The sequence below is a fragment of the Pelmatolapia mariae genome, linkage group LG6 (assembly GCF_036321145.2).
Source record: "Pelmatolapia mariae isolate MD_Pm_ZW linkage group LG6, Pm_UMD_F_2, whole genome shotgun sequence".
In the NCBI taxonomy this organism is placed as follows: Eukaryota; Metazoa; Chordata; class Actinopteri; order Cichliformes; family Cichlidae; genus Pelmatolapia; species Pelmatolapia mariae.
The window spans coordinates 33,096,338-33,116,151 of NC_086232.1; the positions used below are offsets into that span (position 1 = coordinate 33,096,338).

General features: G+C 38.2%; 1 protein-coding gene across 1 annotated transcript; it reads left to right on the plus strand.

The window, feature by feature from the left end:
* Positions 1–2,182: 2,182 nt before the first annotated feature.
* Positions 2,183–19,587, plus strand: LOC134629360 (adhesion G protein-coupled receptor E5). Its single transcript, XM_063476637.1, has 16 exons — positions 2,183–2,486; positions 6,604–6,684; positions 7,119–7,271; positions 10,936–11,076; positions 11,573–11,616; positions 11,959–12,063; positions 12,159–12,312; positions 12,418–12,537; positions 12,614–12,813; positions 12,959–13,126; positions 13,502–13,696; positions 15,655–15,872; positions 16,062–16,220; positions 17,096–17,267; positions 17,459–17,560; positions 17,745–19,587. Exons 1-16 carry the CDS (start codon positions 2,432–2,434, stop codon positions 17,784–17,786), a joined length of 2,109 nt encoding a protein of 702 aa, XP_063332707.1. The 5' UTR covers positions 2,183–2,431; the 3' UTR covers positions 17,787–19,587.
* Positions 19,588–19,814: the final 227 nt, after the last annotated feature.

Consider the following 19,814-nt stretch of genomic DNA (forward strand, 5'->3'; position numbering starts at 1 on the left):
GTTATGGTTGCAGAACGTGTACCCATGGTAACCAAGGATGTGTAAACCTGGGTAACCAAGGTAAAATGAAAGAAGTGTGTTGCAGATAGTAAAAGTTCGGAAAAGTTTAAGGTTTAATTTGAAAGTGTGTATTTTGATGTTCTTTCCCTTAAACCTATAAGCACATGGTTTGGTAGCTAAATGTAATCACTCAATTCTATACCTAACTAAAGCCCAAACCTAATTATAGAGCTGCAGTAGAGTCAAAAAGAAAGTAAAATGAAGTGGAAAAAAAGTCAAACTGGTTACATAATCTTGTGGTCTGCTGTTTTCCACCCCAGCTGTTACCTATGGCAAACTTTTGAAGGTTTATGTCTTCATATTTGCAGTCAGTGCATCGGAAAATAAAGCTAAAGGGATATACCTTTACAATATGAAAATAATGATTCCCTGACTAAGTGTCAGTGTGTAACTTGTCATGGTTCAGAATGTATTTGCTAAGCAGTGTGTATAGGAAGATATTAAAAGCAATAATATAGATATAAGGATGAGTGTGCATTATTTTTAGCATTTCCAAACATTTTCAAAATATGATCATAAAACTGATTTAACAAAAATCAGTTTCTTGATCACGATCATGTGTCTGGAAGCTGGAAGCTGGTTCGAGATGTTACACTTCAGTAACCCTAACAATCTTAGTATGTGATTCTGATTCTTGTTAAAGGCGGGATCAATAGGACTCACATGTTTATATAATGATCCTTTATTACTAATGAAGATATAGAGCACTCAGCTACAAAAGACAACAAAAGATTGGCCCCCACTTGTTTTCTAGTTAAAGAAGTTATTTCTTTACATGATAGATTTTAATGTCAAGTCATTTTTGTTTTACTAAAATGTTTGAAAAACAATAAACACTGACCAAAGTTTTGTACAACTAAAAGAATAAAAGCAAGAAAAACAAACAGAAGACAAACAAATGTCAAGTCTGGTTTCAATGCCAAGGAATAAAAATGAATTTTCAAGCAGGCTATGAAGATGTCGAGTGTTGCTTAAGTCGTGATGTGAAAGACCAGACTGTTTCAAAGTTTAGGGGCAGCTACAACAAAGGCTTGATCTCCTCTGTGCCTTAATCTGCTTCTCCATATAACCAGAAACATCTGGTGAGCTGAGCTCAGTAATCTTTTGGGAGTGTGCATAGTTAATAGATCAGAATGATAAGAAGCTGCTAACCCATTTAAAGATTCAAAGACAAGCAAAAACTTAAAAAACTAATTGTAAAACACACTGCGAGCCAGTGCCTGGAAGCCAAAACTAAGGAAATATGGTCTTATTTGTGTGTGCCCGTTAGGAGTCGAGCTGCCGCATTTTGGACAAGTTGCAGATGGGAAAGCAGAGCCTGGCTGATGTCCAAATAAAGGCTATTGCAATAACCAAGCCTGGACGAAATGAAGTGATGAGAGAGGGTGTAACCTTTGCAAGGGCCCTCAGCTGTAAGAAACTAATTCCAACAACAAAAGCATTTATTTCTTTATCAAATGTAAAGCTGTTGTCAAACCCCTGCTGTTTTCTGTGAACCACAGCATTATGCTTGTGTGGTGGATTTTATTTTAACAGAGGTCACTCTATCTGTCTCCAGTCTGTTTTCTCGCTGTCTGGGGGGTTGAGAAAATGCAGAGGGTTTGTCAGTGGAACTGGGTGAAGGGCTGAATGCTGAGCAGGCAAAGAAGAAAATGTAGAAGAAGAGCAGAGTAGGACTTGGAGGAGAATGGGAACGGATATAAGATTACTTACGGGCAAAACTCAAGTACAGCAGCAGCTGTTTAGGCTGAGTGTTAGTCATCGCCCTCTCTTCAGTCCCCCCCCCCCCCCTTTTCTGTCTCTCATGTGAATAGCTCCTGAAATAGAGGCCACTGGAGCGTAGGGGGAAATGTGAAAGCTGGTGTAGACAGAGGGGGGTTGTGTGTGCAAGCAATGTGATATGTGCCAGTGTGAGAAACGTATTCATGTGGAAAGACACAGAGTCAAAGAAAAGTGCAAGAAAGAGCAGTGTGAGGGAGACAGGGCCACGCTGATAAATGAAAAGAAAGAAAGGAGAGAGAGAGAGTCTGTGTGTGAGAGAGAGAGAGAGAGAGAGACTGAGATAGAGAGGTCTCGCGCGCGCGCGAGAGAGAGCGAGGGGTGGGGAGTCGAGCGTGAGCCATGCCCAGGCTGAAAGTCTGAATCTGAGGGAGGAAGAAAGCTGGTGAAGGTTCATTCTTGTTTTTCCTGTCACAAGTAAAAACTTGTACAAAAAAGGACGTCTTTTTTCAGTGATCGGTGTTTGTTTTGTCACTCAAATACTTTTTCGATTTTTATGGACCTGAAAATTTTTTCTTGAACCTTTGTGAGCGGACCGCCACCAGATTTTCACTTCATTCATAGTCGCGATAGTTCAGAAATAAACTTCTGTATGGAACTGTTTTTCCTATTCAGCATGGGATTTGGGAAGGAACTACTTCTGCTTGGTAAGTTTTAAAATGACTTTACCTTGTGTGTGTGTGTGTGTGTGTGTGTGTGTGTGTGTGTGTGTGTGTGTGTGTGTGTGTGTGTGTAACGAAGTGACGAAGAGTGTGCGAAGGGAAAGTTCAGGGTACATAAAACAAATTTCTTAATTTTATGAGACATGGGCAAAAAAGAGAAAAAATTAAAAATTCAAGAATTAGAGAACATTTTAATCCACCCAGCATGGCATTAATCAAGTTTGTCACTCGAAAATATAATATTATTACTTTTTTTCTTTTTAAAAGTTATTTAGGTTAATTCTAGCTTACAGTGGTAACATAACCCTGTCAAACAGTGATTGGCACCTTCCTGATGTGTTTTTCCCCCAGTTTCTGTTTCTTGAATGTTGTTCTCTATGGTCCTTTCCCTCACCCGTAACTAGTCGCGGCAGATCGTTACACATCACTGGTTCTACCAGTTGTCTCTTGGTGTTGAAGGAGTTCTTGCTCCCCACTATCGCTAAGTGCTTGGTTATGTTTTCAGATTGTCCGGGTTTTTTTTTTTAGCTTACATTATGAATCAGCTTGAGGTGACTGTTTTTGCGAACATGTGCTATATAAATGAAGCTTAGCTGAACTCTAAGTAGATCTTTCTTGAGGTAATTCGCTTTTATTGAATGGCTGTGCTTATCAGACTGATTGGCGTCAAGTAAAAACCTCCAGAAAAACCGCCACATCCTCAGAAACCCTGAACCTGAATCCAGTATCGCTGTTCAGTCAGACCGTTGCATATGTCACCAGTAATATGCAAAGGTCACAGACAACGTGCCTCCCCGTAAGAGGAATCTTCAAGTCTTGTTTGAATAAACCGCAGATGTATCAGAGCATGACGTTCGTGTTAGTTCTTCTGGTTTGTCTAGTGGTACACCAGAAGTGATGGTTCGTGTAATGTAGGCTGATTTCAGAAGCTCACTTGACTCTATTTTATGTCATCTTTGTACAGATGCCTTACAATATTCTTTAATGAGATCATGTTTTTATTAAGATAAATACATCTAAAACGTACAAAACAATCATCAACTAACAAATATATCCATAGATTGTGTATAAAAGTTGTTAATAGAGTACAGGTCTGAAAAGTAAAGACACCTAACACAGGGTGACGCATCTGGCTGCAGAAAGAAACCTATGAGAAAATGTGTTTGTATTGTTCACTTGATTTATAATCCCAGTGAACAATTTCCTGGTGTGTTTGTCGGTGAAACCGCTGGCTTCAGATTTTACTGAATAGAGTTTGATGTTCACATTTTCAAAATTTTGGTCCCTGTTAAAGCCAAATGAATAATAGTGCAGCGTCCAGGATGGCTGCCCTGTGACTGACAAGTAGCTGATGTAAGACAAGAGTCACTGAGGTTTGAGTCGTATGCACAGTGACATCTTGTTTTAGCGTGCCAAGGTGGCCACAGACAAAATGGTCAGCTTAAGGCTTTAGAATAAGACTTGACAATTCAATTCAATCAGTTTTATTTATATAGCGTCAAATAACAACAACAGTCACCCTAAGGTGCTTTATATGGTAAGGTAGACCCTACAATAATATATAGAGAAAAATCCAACAATCACATGACCCCCTATGAGCAAGCACTTTGGTGACAGTGGGAAGAAAAAACTCCCTTTTAACCAAAAGAAACCTCCAGCAGAACCAGGCTCAGGGAGGGGCGGCCATCTGCCGTGACCGGTTGGGGTGAGAGAAGGAAGACAGGATAGAAGACATGCTGTGGAAGAGAGCCAGAGATTAATAACAAGTATCATTCAGTGCAGAGAGGGTGACATCACAATGCTGCTGCGATTTTTATATAATAATAATAATGTATACTTTATTGATCCCCGTGGGGAAATTACTCTCTCTGCATTTAACCCATTCACTCAGTGAAGCAGTGGGCAGCCACCAATCAGGCGCCCGGGGAGCAGTGTGTAGGGACAGTACCTTGCTCAGGGGTACCTCAGGGTAGCCGTTTAGTGGATTCAAACCCCCGACCTTCACGGGGCAATATGCTGTCTACTGAGCTATCCCTTCCCCATATACAGTCTATGTTTATTTCCTATATAAAGTTATGTACACATGTTGCTAATATGCCAATTCGTTTTCCTTGTATTTGTCAAAATGTTGCTTGTTCAATGCTCAATATAGCACTGCTTCATAAACAAACACAATAAGAGTTATCGCCCACTGCAGCATTTGTTGCTTCTTTTAGTCAACTTTTTGTTGTTGTTGCTGTTTTTTTTGGGTTTTTTTGCATCACAGTTTCACGCTTTCTGTGCTTACTACTTTCGAACCTGTCTGTGTTGAGGTCTCACAATATGTGGCAAAACTCTTCTTTTGTTAACATGAAACCAGTAATGTGTCGAACATCCTGTTATGTCACCCAAGTGTTGCAACTCTGACCTCTGTTGTCAAAACTGAAGGTCCCTGGTCTTCGGTTGTGAGGAATATCAAAAAATGAATTTGTGTGCTGACCAAGTCAAAAGTTGGTCAGTAGCATTTGAATGAAATGAACATTACTTCCACAAGCTGCTCAGTAATGATAATGTGACATAAAAGGCAAAAGGGTCAATTAGTCCCCTCAGAAGTTGGTGAAAATCTAAAGTACATGACATTTTTCAAGACATCTTTTGTGACAGCACTAAATATAAAAGTCAGCATTGTGTACTATGTGTTAGACAGGAATACTACATGTCTGAATATGTGGTCTGCAGCCAATTTTGGCTAGATGTTTGCGCTGTGGTAAAAATAAACAGTTCAGATGAATATAGGTTTAAAGTTGAAATTAACTGTGGCCTACAGAAACCCAGTCTAACAATAATGATAGGGGCTAAAGTCTTAGTAATAACTGAATGAATGATATCACCAAATGCCAGCAATTTAGTTCAGCACCCAAACATAACAATTTCAACCATAATACAAGGCTCTGTTTTTTCTTCAAATCACAATATTTTGAAATAACTAATATAGCTAAAAAAAGATGCTGCGCGAGTATAGCAAAATAGCTCTTGCATGATTAATTTCTTTGTCTTTGTTCACATGCTATTACTGTAACCAAAGGCAAACAAAAGCTGGACTTTTTCCAGCAAACTCAAAAATCTCCTTTATTTTGAAAGAAGCAACGCGTGTTGGATGGTAAACATATGACCGATCAACACCTACTAATCAGCTTTACTTCTAACAGTAAGCCCTTTAGCCAAAAGACAACCCACCTGTGTTTACAAAACTGAAACAGTTTACAGAAGGAAGTATTTATTGTCTATCAAGTCAAAATATACTTCTAGGAACAGAGAGAGAAAAATAGACATGCAGTTTACAAAAGATGGCAGAAAAGGCAGAGGAGTCAATCAGTCAATCAATTTATAAGCACATTCAGGTTAACCAAAGTTCTGTACATAGTAAAAAACTAAAAAGTAGATCAAACACACACAAAGAACAAAACAAAACTCAGTCACAATTAAAAGCTAGAGAGTAAAAATGTGTAGGAGTCATACAGCTAGGGCACATGTGCGCACTGGTCAGTAGAGTCGTCTGTATGCGAGCATGTGGTTAGTCTTTAAAAAAATTCAGGTATTGTTTCTGTCTGTTGTTATTTCATCATATAATAAGAACAAGTCGGCCTCTTTCACACTTTCTGTCACTGTTCACTGAGCAACACTGTCTGTGTTTCCTGTGGCATTACTCTGGGACAGTTTAGCCTCATCGTGAAATAACAGAAGCCTCATTGTGGTAGAAGAAGGGAAACACAGAAGAAGGATCTGGGAGCATTAAACACCGTGTGTGCAAATTGCTCACTGAGGAAGGAAACATAATGACTTTTGCAAAACTGTGAACTAAGCAAATAATTCTGTTTGCATAGTTCACACTCTTAGCAAAGTGTGTTAGCATGGAAGAGTACAAGTGATGGATATTTGTAGATGGGAACATAAACAGAGACGTTAAAATGAAGTAAACTTTTTGAAGACACAAAATATTACATGGCAACTTCACATTCGCAATTTGTTTATTTAAAACTTTGCTTCTCTTTATATCAGAAGATGGATTTCCAATAAGATCTGTAATTTAATCACATTTTTTTATTTTGCTTTTTCTCCACAGGGTTAGCATGTGCACTGGGAAATTGTGTCCTGAGGTGTGAAAATGGCTTTAGCTACAACAGAACTACCAAAAACTGCACTGGTAAATCTGTCATTACCTATCGTTTTGACTCTTCTTCGACATTTTCTTGTTTCTGTGCGCCGTTTCTCAAAACAAGAACTCTCAGACAAACATGGCATTACCATTATGCAAGGACTCTTAGGATAGTTTAATAGGAAAGTGCCCTTTCTTAATGACATTCTTCTTTATTTTTTCCCATTTTAGGACTTTTAGCTCACGTCCAGGGAGGATTACATTTGAAACAACAGTAGAGGAGTTTGAAATTGTTAGATCATTTCAAATACTAGCAGCTAATTAAAGAAATATGACACAAAGAAAATAATCTAATAAGATAGCTACCAAGTTTGCTTTAAACTGAAATAATATTTTTCCATTTGTAAAAAAATAAACTAAAAACTTAAAAGTGATTTTTTACCATCTACTTATGCGTTTCCATTTTGTATTTAAATTTACAGATGTTAATGAGTGTTCAGAAAATCCATTGTTCTGTGGGAATCATTCAAGATGCTTTAATACATTTGGCAGCTACTACTGTCAGTGCCAACCCGGATTCAGTTTGGCACGGACAAAGGAGGTTAACTTCACAGCAACAACGGGAAGTTGCCATGGTAAGTTTGTGCGAGACATGCATGTCTCCAGTCTGCTCTTACCATTTTTTGGTGTGTTTTTTCAGAGATCAGTGACCACAACAATAATGTCAACAACTGCTCTCATAAGCTAAAAAATTAATTGGGAGATACAATTGTACTCAACATTTTGCCTATCTCACTGCCATTAACAGCAACAGTGAAGCAGCTGTGAAGGTGAATGGTGTTTTTTTGTACGTAGTGTCATCAGTTCAAGTTCAGTGGTGCTGTTCCAAAAAGATTAAAATTAGGCTAAATGAGGTGTGATTGACTGATTGGCCTGATACCCTAATCTTGTGCTTTATTATCTATTGATGGCTATGCTTTATGATTTTGTATTGAAATTTACAGATACAAATGAGTGTTTAGTTTATCGATCTATATGTGGGGAACATTCAAGATGCATTAACACAATTGGCAGCTACTACTGTCAGTGCCAACATGGATTCATTCACAATTCGACAAAGGTTAACTTCACAGAGGGACAGTGCATAGGTAAGTGTGTGTGTGACATGCATTTCTCCAGTCTGCTCTCACCATTGTTTACAGTGTGTAATATTAAAAACAGATATCAGGCTTGGAAAGCTCACTATAGTTTGTTTGCTAAAGCTAGAGATCTGGGATTATCTAATGAAACTCAGTTATAGTTGTTTAACCAGATGGTATTACCTGTATTGTTGTACAGGTGTGGTGCCATGAAGATATTTTATATATTGATGTTTTCCATGTTACATTTTTGAAGAAGCTTCTTAAGTTAAATAAAAAAAAGTGTGCTGTGTATGGAGATTTGGAAAGATTTAAATGGATTAAAATTGTTGAATGTGGGGTGATTGGCTTCTGCTGTAGATTATTGAACACAAATAGGAATAAGTGATCATTTCTTGTTTAGTTTTTTGAAAAATTACAATGATAAAAGTGTTTTTAAGTCATGGTGAATAGTAAAGTAAAAGCAAACATTTTCTTATTTATGGGAACATACCGGAGTGGTGAATAAAAGCAGTAATCATGATTAGAGCAGGGCGATATGGCCAAAAATATTTATCACGATATATATTTGAAAATTTGCGATAACGATATAACTGACGATATAATTGATGCGAGACAAAATACAACTCCACAACTTTACTAGCGCAAAAAAACACCATCCATTTATTTTCACTTAAACAAGAAGCTGTTTTTTTATGTGCATTAAAGCTATATAAAAATTTAACAGTGCAAATGCAAATTCCTTGCTGAAAGTTTAACCAAAAGGCATTTCCAGTAGAAATGGGCTGACATATCCTGAGCATAACCATGTATAATATCCACTGAAGTTAAAAAGAGTTGCTTTGCAACATTAAACTGCAGTGTGCCAAATAAAAAAGTCAAATACATATTTTTTGGACCATAAGGTGCACGGGATTATAAGGCACATTAAGCGAAACAAAGCAGTCAGATAAATCAAACTTTATTCAACTCATTCTTCTTGCTTCCTCCACTTCTGTACCATTGATTCATTAATGTTGTATTATATCACAGCTGCTCTATTCCCATGTTGTTGCAGTATATTAATGACTAACCTTCTATTGTGGATGGATTATCTCAGTTGTTCTCCTGACTAAAGTTTGGTCCGTTTACAGCATCCTGCTATGCGATTGCATTTGTCTCTAACCATCAGGAAACTTCACGTTAACTTTTATTGAGTGGAAAAGTGTTAGCCTTGATTCCTCCAGATTCACTGTTTATGTTATGCTAACATAGCTGTGTCGCTAGCAATCACGTAGCACATCATTACATACCAGCTAGCCCAACTTCAGTAACCTTACAAACGTCACTGCTGTTTAGTTTCCTGTCTTCATTTATGTTGGAAGTGATAGCAGAGCTGTACGTTTGAATTTTTTCAGAAATCTCTCAGTCAGAACATGCTATATCATGCTTAGGTAACTAGCAAAACTAGCGAGCTAACTTCCGCTAGCTTCCTGCTAACTTCTAACTCCGTTAAATGTAATAAATTCTGTTTTCATGTATGCCTGGATCTTAAACTTCATAGTTACACCTGGTAAAGCAGCAATGCTGATCATTTTATTAAAGATGAAAGAATTTAGACAGTTTTTAACTCTTAGTGATGCTGCAGTGTTTGTTTGACTTTGGGACCTGAAGCAGAGGGAGTTTAGGACCCAGATTACTCCCAGATTTACGAGCACCTTAGTCCGACAAATACGGCAATAACGACAGCCCGCTTGCATGTTCTACAAAAAAAATGTGCTTTGTTGTGTATCTGACGGACAAACACCAAACCAGTTCCACATCACTGAAGTGGCACCATTTTTACAAACTAATTCTGGTTCATCCGTTTCACTCAACAATCGGCCATGTGCGTATGAAAACAAAGGCACTGCGCATGCGCGTTTGACCCATATTCTATCGCGATATTTCATTTTCCTATCGTTGCCTAACATTATACCGGTATTACCGTGAACGGTATAATATGGCCCAGCCCTAATCATGATGAGGACATCTGATATCCTGAGGCAAAATTTGAATTCTGGAATGTTTAATAATGGTCTTTGTATAAACTACAGAATATTGAAGTGAGAGTTCCAACTGGAAAAATTGTTTGTGTAGTTTTGATCATTCCATCTGCTGTTATTTGGCAAGGTTCGGATAGTGGTATCTATGGAAGCCTGTTTCCGCCACTGAAAAAAAATATATAAATAACTCGAAATTTAATCACATTTTGCGCAGAGGAATGCGCACAATTTGTTTAGTGCGCATTCCTCTGCGCCATATCCTTCCGGGTAACAAGAAAATGACGTCATTCACGTAGATTACTGATTGACAGAGCTAACTCGAAATTTCGAGTTACTTTTCTCAAAAATTCTAGTTAATAAGTCAAAAATCTGAGAAAATAACTCGATATTTCGAGAAAATAAGTCAAAATTTCGGTTTATTTTTCTTAAAATGGATACTTTCTATTTCTTTTTTAGTGGCGAAAACGGGCTTCCATAGATATCGCATGGAGCTGAATATATTAAAATTATGCTCCCCCAGATTTGCTCATTTGGGTTTGAATATTCTCGTCAAGTTCTTCTATTTCATACATTTCACAGGTGTGTTTATCTGTACACCCATTGAGTACAAACAAGCTCAACATAAAAAAAGGAAATCAAATCTGTCTCCAATAACAAAAACACACAAAAGAGAGAGAGGAGAGAGTGGGAGATCAGGCTTACAGTAGCATGCAGCCAGCAAGAGAAAATGAAAGCTTACAAAAACTCTGCCAGTGCTGATGTGATCTTTAAAAAGTCTTACATGCCCTTTACATTATAACACAGTGTCCTCTGAGCTAAACTAAAGAAATCTCCTGTGAGTTCTACTTGCAATAACTTGCAATAACTTGCAAGTAGAACTTAGTGATCCCAAAATACAAGACAAGATTTCACAAAACCGTTTGCTGGGAAAGTTTAACTCTTTCCTGAAGATCCTTTTACCAGCATCATAAAAGTCACATGACTGTGCGGGTAGCTACATTTCAGAGACATTTATTCTTTTGAAGGATGGACCAATACCTCCTATATTCAGAGTTGTTTCTGTCTGTCTAATCAAAATTATTACTTTTGAGGAGTATAAGCCTTTACCTATGCCTTTGCTCTATATCCCTACACAGATATTAATGAGTGCACAGACAGTGAAAATAAAGAAGAGCTCTGTGGACCCAATGGAGAGTGTAATAATATTATTGGGAGTTATTGGTGCAACTGCTCAAATGGATACACCAATTACAGCGTGGAAAGGACACCATGCTCAAGTAAGTGTGCAGTTTTTTGTTATTTCCTATAAACGATTGCACTTCACAGCTTTTATGTCCTCATATTCTTCACATTAGGCAACACACCTTTATTGCATTTTTGCAATTTTCCTGACACAGACGTCACTGTATTAGTTGCAGACTATATTTTCACCATCTTTTACACCACCACGTTTAAGTAGTAAGAAAACCAAATTTCATCCACTGCGCTTCCTGAGTACAGTCCCTTTTTTTCCTTCTTAGTCATGCAGCTTGTGGTTTTGCTTTCTTTTATCTTTTGGGACTCAGTTTCGTTTTTGATATCAGGGCTTACTCTACACTCTATCTACTTTCTGTATGAACTTATCAGTTCAAGAATCTAGATTGTGGCTTATGTCTTCCAGCACATTGCATAGTCTTGTTCCTTTACTGTGAGATTTTTATCACACACTTCATGGTGGAGCAAAGAATCCCAGTCAGCCGGTGTGGTGATAACCTAATGCTTTGTTTTGTCTAGAACTCGATTGTGATAACTTCCGTGCTGAGAAAAAGCCAACACAGGTAAGTGTGGAAATAAAATTATGATCATTATCAACATAATGGAACAATCACAAATATAATTAGAAGAGCCAGTTATAGTTCAAAAATAGATAATACATATAGCTCAAATTCTGTTTATCAGGTGTTTCAAAGTTACTTATTTACTGCGACAATAACATCTGGCTGGCAAAAAAATCTCATAGCACACCTGGATTCGCACACAAGTACACCAGTTTGCTTTGGCACACCACGTAGGACCTGCTCCTCTAGACGACCCTATGGCCCTGCAAGGTTCAAAATACATGAACTTTAGAATAGGGCAGGCTGAATAGTGTCTTTATTCTCTGTCTATGTGTCTCCCAGTTGCTCGGGGGCCTGGCAAACATCATGTCCATGATGAGAAACAGCTGTTTGGCTCTGTCTGGAACTGGCAGCAAAGTAAAGCTTGATGGAGATGCGCTACTGGAGGTTAGGAAAAGATACAAGTATGCATACACTCATACCAAATGCAAATGCATACGCAGTATTCACAATCCCACCTCTGTGTCTTTTATTTGTGACAGAAACTTTTCACAGAGACTGATGCGATGCTGTCTCCTGGAACCCCGAACATCGATGCAAGTGTGAGCGGGCTGCTCACTGCTGTGGAGAAATCGATTTTATTCATTGGGCCTCAGCTAAAAGACAACCACACTAAGATGGAGAACAACAAGATAGGTAATACTTTTGAATTAATGTAGATTTAATTAATTTCCATCTTGGGAACTAATAGTTAGGATGCAAAGTGCGTTATGATTTGAAATGAGTGATTTGCTTGAATAGATGCACAGATTGCTGTTCAAAGAGGAACGACTCGACCAACTGGAGATATTCGTCTGTCCAGTGAATATGCTTATCTGGACACAGACTGGGCAACAGCAGCCGGGACAAGAAAATATCCTGGTAAATTTCAGTTCTTTTCTGTCCAGTTCAAGTTTATAAGTTTATAATATTCTAATATTCTGAGGATCTTTTATAGGTTTTGCTGTGGCTGCATTGTTGAGCTACAAAAACCTTGAAAGCTCTGTGAACAGGTCTTTCGAGATGGTCAAAGGAGCTAAAGAAAATGGAGCAGACCCCTCCTACCAGGTCTTCTCTAAAGTTGTGTCTGTGGTGGTCTCAAATCCGTCGACTCAGAAACTGAGCCGCTCTGTCAACATCACCTTCAGGCATCTTGAGGTAATCCCACCTGTGTCACATCCACTTTTTTAAAATCAGTCATTTACTTATTTTGAGCTTCACAGTAACAAACATGAGGAGCAAAAGAACAAGAGATGTAAATAAAACATAAATCGCGTCTTTGACATCTTTGTTTTGGTTTTAGGACATAGAGGAATCGGTTAACGTGAGTTACATCTGTGCATATTGGACCGAGACAGGGGCCTGGTCCACAGATGGTTGTTCTAAGCAGGACTCCAATGCCTCACGCACCATATGTACATGTAACCATCTGAGCAGCTTTGCTGTTCTCATGGCTCTTCACCCCATCGAGGTAAGAAACAGCTTAAAAAAGTGTAACCATGTAAGGTTTAAGACCTCATCGGTGACCCTGACCCTAAACCTAACGCTTGATTAAAAAAAACAAACAAATTCTGATGCATGTCAGTTTGAAATTTTTCTTGTCCCCTAATTCCCAAGACATGGGAGAACAAATGTAAAATTACTCTATCTAAAAACATAGGGTAAGGGTCATCAGTGTTCATGACTTATACCTCAATGAAATACAAATCATTTTCTATTAGAATAGCATTACTTTATAAGTTTATAAGTAAAATTATTTTATGATCTTGAAAAGAAATGTGCAACAAAATGTTATTTACTGGTAACCAGCTGCACTCACATTCACACTTATTGTCTTCTCTTCCAGCACACCTATGGGCTCGAGCTGGTGACTAAAATAGGACTGACCATCTCCCTGTTGTGTCTCACACTCTGCATCCTGACTTTCAAGTTCTGCCGTTCCATACAGGGAACCCGCACCACCATCCACCTGCACCTCTGCATCTGTCTCTTTATAGCTGATCTTATCTTCCTGGCTGGCATTTCTCAAACTAAACCCGTGGTACGTTTCTAAAAGGAAAAAAAAAGCTACATGTGACATGCTCTACATTATTTAAGGAGAAAATGTAAATTCACCAGCATTCGTGGTAACAACAATATCTTGTGCCAGGCATGGCAGCTAATGGCCTGTACTTGAGAATGTTGGTCAAATCATAGTTAATGTAACTAACTAGTTTGTCATATAGTGTCATGCAACTTCTTCACATGATACTTACCTTTCTGTGTATATGCTGTGAAGCAGAGTCTTTCTCACTTTAACGCTGGAGCATTCCTGCAGAAATAAATCTCGAATGGCGCTTTCTGACATGATAAAGCAGAATACCCTTGTGGGTTTTCTAAAGGGGAAAAAATGTACTTTTTTAAAAATAATCTGTCCGTGAAAATTTTTCACAGACAGATTGTTGGAGTAGGCTCAGAATGGAGCAGAAAATTACAAAAATGAGGACAGGGAAGTTTGTTGCAAAGAAAACTTCAGTGTGAATCAGAATCTATCCCATAACCTAACCTATTCCACATGTGCTAGCCAGAGGCACGGTTTTAGGAAACATTTGCTTTGCTTGATTATTCCCATTTAGTTGTAGTTAATGCCATTTCATTCATTGATGACTTTGTGAGTAGCTCTAAAAATGCCTCTAGATGTCTGTGGACTAATTTTTTATTGAAATAATGTTGGCTGACATTACCTACTGCAGTCACACTTAATTACACTTCACTGTTTGAACTGTGATTGTTTGAATTGGGTAGTTTACATAATCACGACTCTGCAAAAATAGATGAAGACTTGTTTACCTCTTAATGCTGTCGTTTATTCGTCTGACTAAGAACAGAATATATTTTGATCAGACACACTGGCTTGTTACAGCAGCTCAGCTATAAACTAACCAATGCAATAATAAGAAAAGACCTGTATCTGAACGAGACCAGAATAAGTACTGCTGAGGCAGCGTGGCAGCTCAGGATAGTACCAGAGAACAGTACCTAGCCTAGCAAGTGTAAAATGCCATTTTTTCGATATTTTAACACCTCAAAAGTACAAAAACCCATTTATAATTTGTCTCATTAACAATTAGATTGTTTTCAGCGCTCATATGTTGCAAATGGAAGTAATACAAACTAACTGTAAACAATCATGAGCTCAGAAAACCGTGGGCGGATTTCAGCCTTGCCAGGAGCATCTGCCAACGCTGAGAGAGGGTGTCCTTGAGCTGATAAGCTTCCACAGATACATGGATAACAAACTGTAATAATTATGGCAAGTGGATAATTACCTGATAATGCAGACGAGGTAGCAGCTTGCTGGTTAACCTGATGCTTCTTTTTAGTTCTCTCTCTGTTAATCTATTGATCGGTTTTGGGATTCAGCAGAAGAGATGCACCGAGGAATTATCTGTGGTTAACTCTGACAGCAACAAAGTAACAGCCAAGCCTGGCCACTGTTAAAGTGTTGCTGTTGGCTTGATTTGTCACACCTTGTGCTTTTCACAGCTGTCAATAGTTACTTTGTAGTCTCTTCTCCATCAGAGAGATCACATGACTGAAGGTTCACGATAAGCAAAAATGAAACAAGAGCACTTAGTGAGCACACCTCACCCTGAAGTGCAAGGGCTATACTAAGACTAAACTATAACTGCTGATGTCTGACCTTGAAGCATTACATGCTAAAATAGTGTATTTTGTTAACCTTGTCCATACGATTGGAGTAGAAGTGATGCTGTGGTACTGTGTTTTCTGATGTTTATGTACATCTTTGCTCCATTAATACATTGGCAGTAAAGCTGTAAAATGCTACTAAGCTACTTATTCATGTGGTCTTAATTAAATTTGGAGAATGGAAAATGTTTGTGTGAATAATTCTCACTCACATAAACATTGCAAGCAGCTGACTGCTGTACGATCAGGGATAGAGCGGTGCTTTCTCCTCTCTGACATGTTCTTTTTCCGTGTCCTTTCACATTACAGGGTGGCTGCAGGTTTGTTGCAGCAATGCTCCATTTCTTCTTCCTGGCGGTATTCACTTGGATGCTGTTAGAAGGGGTGCAGCTGTACCGTATGGTTGTTCTGGTGTTCAATGCCACCATGCGGCCCCTCTACCTATATGCTGTGGGCTACGGGACGCCTCTGTTTATCGTCATTATATCCGCCTGCGTTAGACCAAACGGATACGGCACTAAAAAATAGTAAGTCTTCCAGTAACTAAAAGCAAAATAAATAGTTTGTGATGAACAGAGAAGGCTTGTCTGTGCATGTGTTTCTACAGTTGCTTAATAGTAATGACATCAGTAGATTACATAAACTTAATGCTATCTATCTCAGTGAAGCAAAGAACATCCTGTTGTGAACGTGTGTTTTATCACTCCTAAACGTAGCTGCTGGCTATCCACGGATGACGGCTTCGTCTGGAGCTTCTTCGGGCCTGTGTGCTTAGTCATCTTTGTGAATGTCTTCTTCTTTATCATCACCGTCTGGAAACTTGCCCAGAAGTTTGCCAGCCTCAACCCAGACCTCTCCAACCTGCACAAAATTAAGTCAGTCTGTGTATTAATTTGAATGTGTAACCCTTTCCACTGCATGACCAAACTGTGTAACTATAAAATGTACAATATATAGATTCAATATGGCAGCTTCGGGACTGGGAATTGCTTTGATAGAAAGAATACGTTTTGTGAGGGGGAAAAAATGGAGGGAATGTTTTCTTAGTTGTGACAGCTCCCTGATGGGCTCCTGTTAATGGATTTTGTCTCGCCTGTCTACCTACAGTATGCTCATACTTAGCTCACGGACCCTCCGCTCATAGCTGCAAAAAACATTAGAGTCAAAATGAAAAAGAATCCCTCTTTCCTTTTGCTAGTCGATCATGAATGATGTGTAGTTCAGTCCAAGGAGTTGGGAAAGTGAACTTCTTGTGCCAGAAACAAGAGAGCAAGATGTTTTTTTCAGTAGAGAAAAAGTCAGAAGGCATTAAATTATAATCCAACACTTTCTGTCAGTGGAAGAAAAGTCTCTTTTTCACACTCTTTTTCGATCTTCTTGTTTGCTAAATGGATTCTTGGCTAAGTTGGTAACTTGAGCTAGGCTGGATAAATAAATAGAACAAAGGAGCCATACAGAGCAAACTGACAGAAACTTTTTTTAAGAGTGCCTCTTTTAATCTCTCTGTTATATTTATCATTAGCCTTTGGCTTTTCTGCTTCCACATACATTCAGCAGACAGCAAAGTGAACTAAAATGAGCTGTTCTGTAGCTGCTTTGCCTAGAACACATGTCTCATTGTGTTCTTTCACTTTTAATGGGGCTTTCCAAACACTGATGTAGTAACTGAGTCATCCGTGTGTAACCTTTACCATTCTCCGGTAATCTTTATTGACTTACCCTTTGTTTCATCCTTCTTTTCCGTCTTCAGAGCTTTCACTGTGACAGCTATAGCCCAGATGTGTATTCTGGGTCTGATGTGGATATCTGGGGTCTTCTTGTTTCAAGAGGATCCCCCTATTGCGGTGTCGTACATTTTCACCATCTTCAACAGCCTGCAGGGCGCACTGGTCTTCATCATGCACTGTCTGCTGTCCAAACAGGTACGAATACAGTATATTTGTGTAAAGCTTGATGTGGACATGATGCTAAAACAGAAATTAAAACAGCATGAAAATGTATATTTAAAAAAAATCAATGAAAAGGGCAAAAGCAGTGACAAACATGCTAGATTGTGTCAGTATGCGAGGTGGCAACACAGATTTGTTTCTTAATGTTCTGTTGCCCTCTGTAGGTGAGAGAGGAATATGCCAATTTCCTCTCCTGTATCTGCACATCACAGAAGAAGAGATACTCAGACCTAAGCACCACAAATCCCTCCAGCAGTCAATCACAAGTAAGCATGCAATAATACCACTGGATATCATCATCGGTCACAAGCACACTTTGTAGTGGAAAGTAACAAACTGCATTTTCTCACTTGTAGCACTTTAGTATTTTTTAATCTACTAGGGATGTTTAATTATTAGCTTTTCAGAACAATTACTCTGTTTCTAACCGTGTGGTTTGTCTCCCTTTAGGGTTCAAAGAGTGGGCAGCAAACAGGAGAATCACAAATATGAAGAGCTCAAGCTAAAGCTGTCCTCCAAAGACTTAATGACTATCACACATTCAGCCTATTTTGTCACCTACAGCAATTCTTCATTTAAACTTGAAGTCTAAAAGCAGTGACTCACTAAATGATTACACAATGCTGGGGGCTGTTGGCAGATTCACCCACACTCGGTGACTTAGGAAAAAAAGAAAAAAAGTGGTTCCTGGATATTTGCATTCAAACTATAGTTCCTAGTTTTATCCAAGTCCTCTTAAAATCCTTTATTTCAAAATAAAATGTCATTCTTAGGTACTGATAGCAAGCATTTATAGCTTGTCTTTAATGCGTCACATCATAGAACAGTTAGAAATGAAATCGTGACCTCTTAAGCACAGGTTATTCCTCGTAGGTAGGTAACGTAATGTTAATGGGACCAAATTTCAGTTCAATCCAGTAGCATCGTCTGCTACTCACAAGGTCGCAAGGTCCGATTTACCTCCTGAATTAGGTCATTTTCCTCATTGTTTGTGTGCTGTAGCACTCTTTGTAGTTCAAGGCGTACTGGTAATGACAGATTTTTATCGCTGAGTTTAAAAAAAAAATGTCATTAAAGTCACAGGCAAGAAGAAGCCGGCTATTAAAAGTGTTTATTCAGGAGTGTGAAAGTGCAGCTGCTCGAGTGGCTTTTTGGTTCATGCAGAACATATCACAGTAATAATATAAGCTGTATTCCTTTCAAAGTCATAAAAAATGATATAATTATGTTAGTATTTATTTTCAGTGCAGACAATAAAGTCTATGTTATGTAGGCTACAAGAAAAAAACGAGCATGCAAACTGTTCTGTTTTACATATTTGTATTTTTGTTTTTGCATAAATGGCTGTTTGTATATAAGATTGGGAATGTTTTTTGTTACTGTTGGATAATATTTGTTTTCATGTACTCTATTTAACAGTAGGCTGCAACGGAAACAGCTGACCAATGATGCAAATTACCCATGAAGTGTCCCTGAGTTTCCCCTTGTTCCCATGTGGATTCTTGCAAGGAGTTTATGTCTGCTTCTTTGATTATGAACAAAACAAGTGGTTTTTTAAAAAACCACTACTTGTGGCTATTTTCAAAGACTCGCCTTGATTAACAGCTGCGCTGTGCCTTTTTTTCCCCACCCCAAGTGCATATTTCAAGGGTTTTCTTTTTATTCTTGAAATTGTGAACTTGAAATTCTAAATCTGTCCCAAAATGAGTGGGCAATTCACAAAAACAGACCCACCCTACTGATAAGCCTGCAACTTCCTGCATGCAAAGTGTGTTTAAGCCTGTGAGCTGTCACAATGTGCCTTTACACATCTTAGTTACTGTAAAACTTAAGCGATGTACAGACCTGAATTTATTTTGTTGCACTTTTCCATGACGATAAATATCATGATCCTGCACCTCTTTACTCACATAGTGCACCAGCCTCATTTACAGATCCTGAACAGTAAAAATAAACTTTTTAATATATTTCCAGTTACAGAAAAAACAAAAAGTGACAAAGATGTTAATATAAGGAAACATTTCGATTGTTTTTATTGTCTTAATCCTTACTGCGAAATATATTAAAGTCACCTCGTTGTTGGTTTTAACATCTACCCTGTTCTTCGGTTGGTAAGTGTGATTGCACTTTTATGGCCATCAAACCTTTTTTTCATACAATGCTATGGATATCAATGTGAAAATAGCTACATGCTTTTTTTGTTGTATTGTGAATGTAAGTTATATGAACTTATTTTTTTACTTTGTTTATATTTGGTACTGTTTTCTTTGAAGAATGTGCACCATAAGATTTATTAAAGCTTCTATTTCATCTGAAAAGAAGATTGTGGTTTATTAGCATTAATCGATAACATGCCACCTTTTTTCCCCCACAAATTGACCTGTTGATCCATCCATCTTCTTCCGCTTATCCGGGACCGAGTTGCTGTTGATGTAAATTCCAAATCCATCCATCCTTTCATGGAATGGAATGATTTATAAAGCATAGTTTTCATATTGCTTGTTAATCCAAATAGTCTTT

Bases quoted from the DNA above. Each gene is read 5' to 3' on its own strand.
- LOC134629360 (XM_063476637.1), top strand. From the start codon at position 2,432: ATGGAACTGTTTTTCCTATTCAGCATGGGATTTGGGAAGGAACTACTT. The intron at 6,685-7,118 runs GTAAATCTGTCA...TTAAATTTACAG, and splicing joins AACTACCAAAAACTGCACTG to ATGTTAATGAGTGTTCAGAA. The intron at 16,221-17,095 runs GTCAGTCTGTGT...TTCCGTCTTCAG, and splicing joins TCCAACCTGCACAAAATTAA to AGCTTTCACTGTGACAGCTA.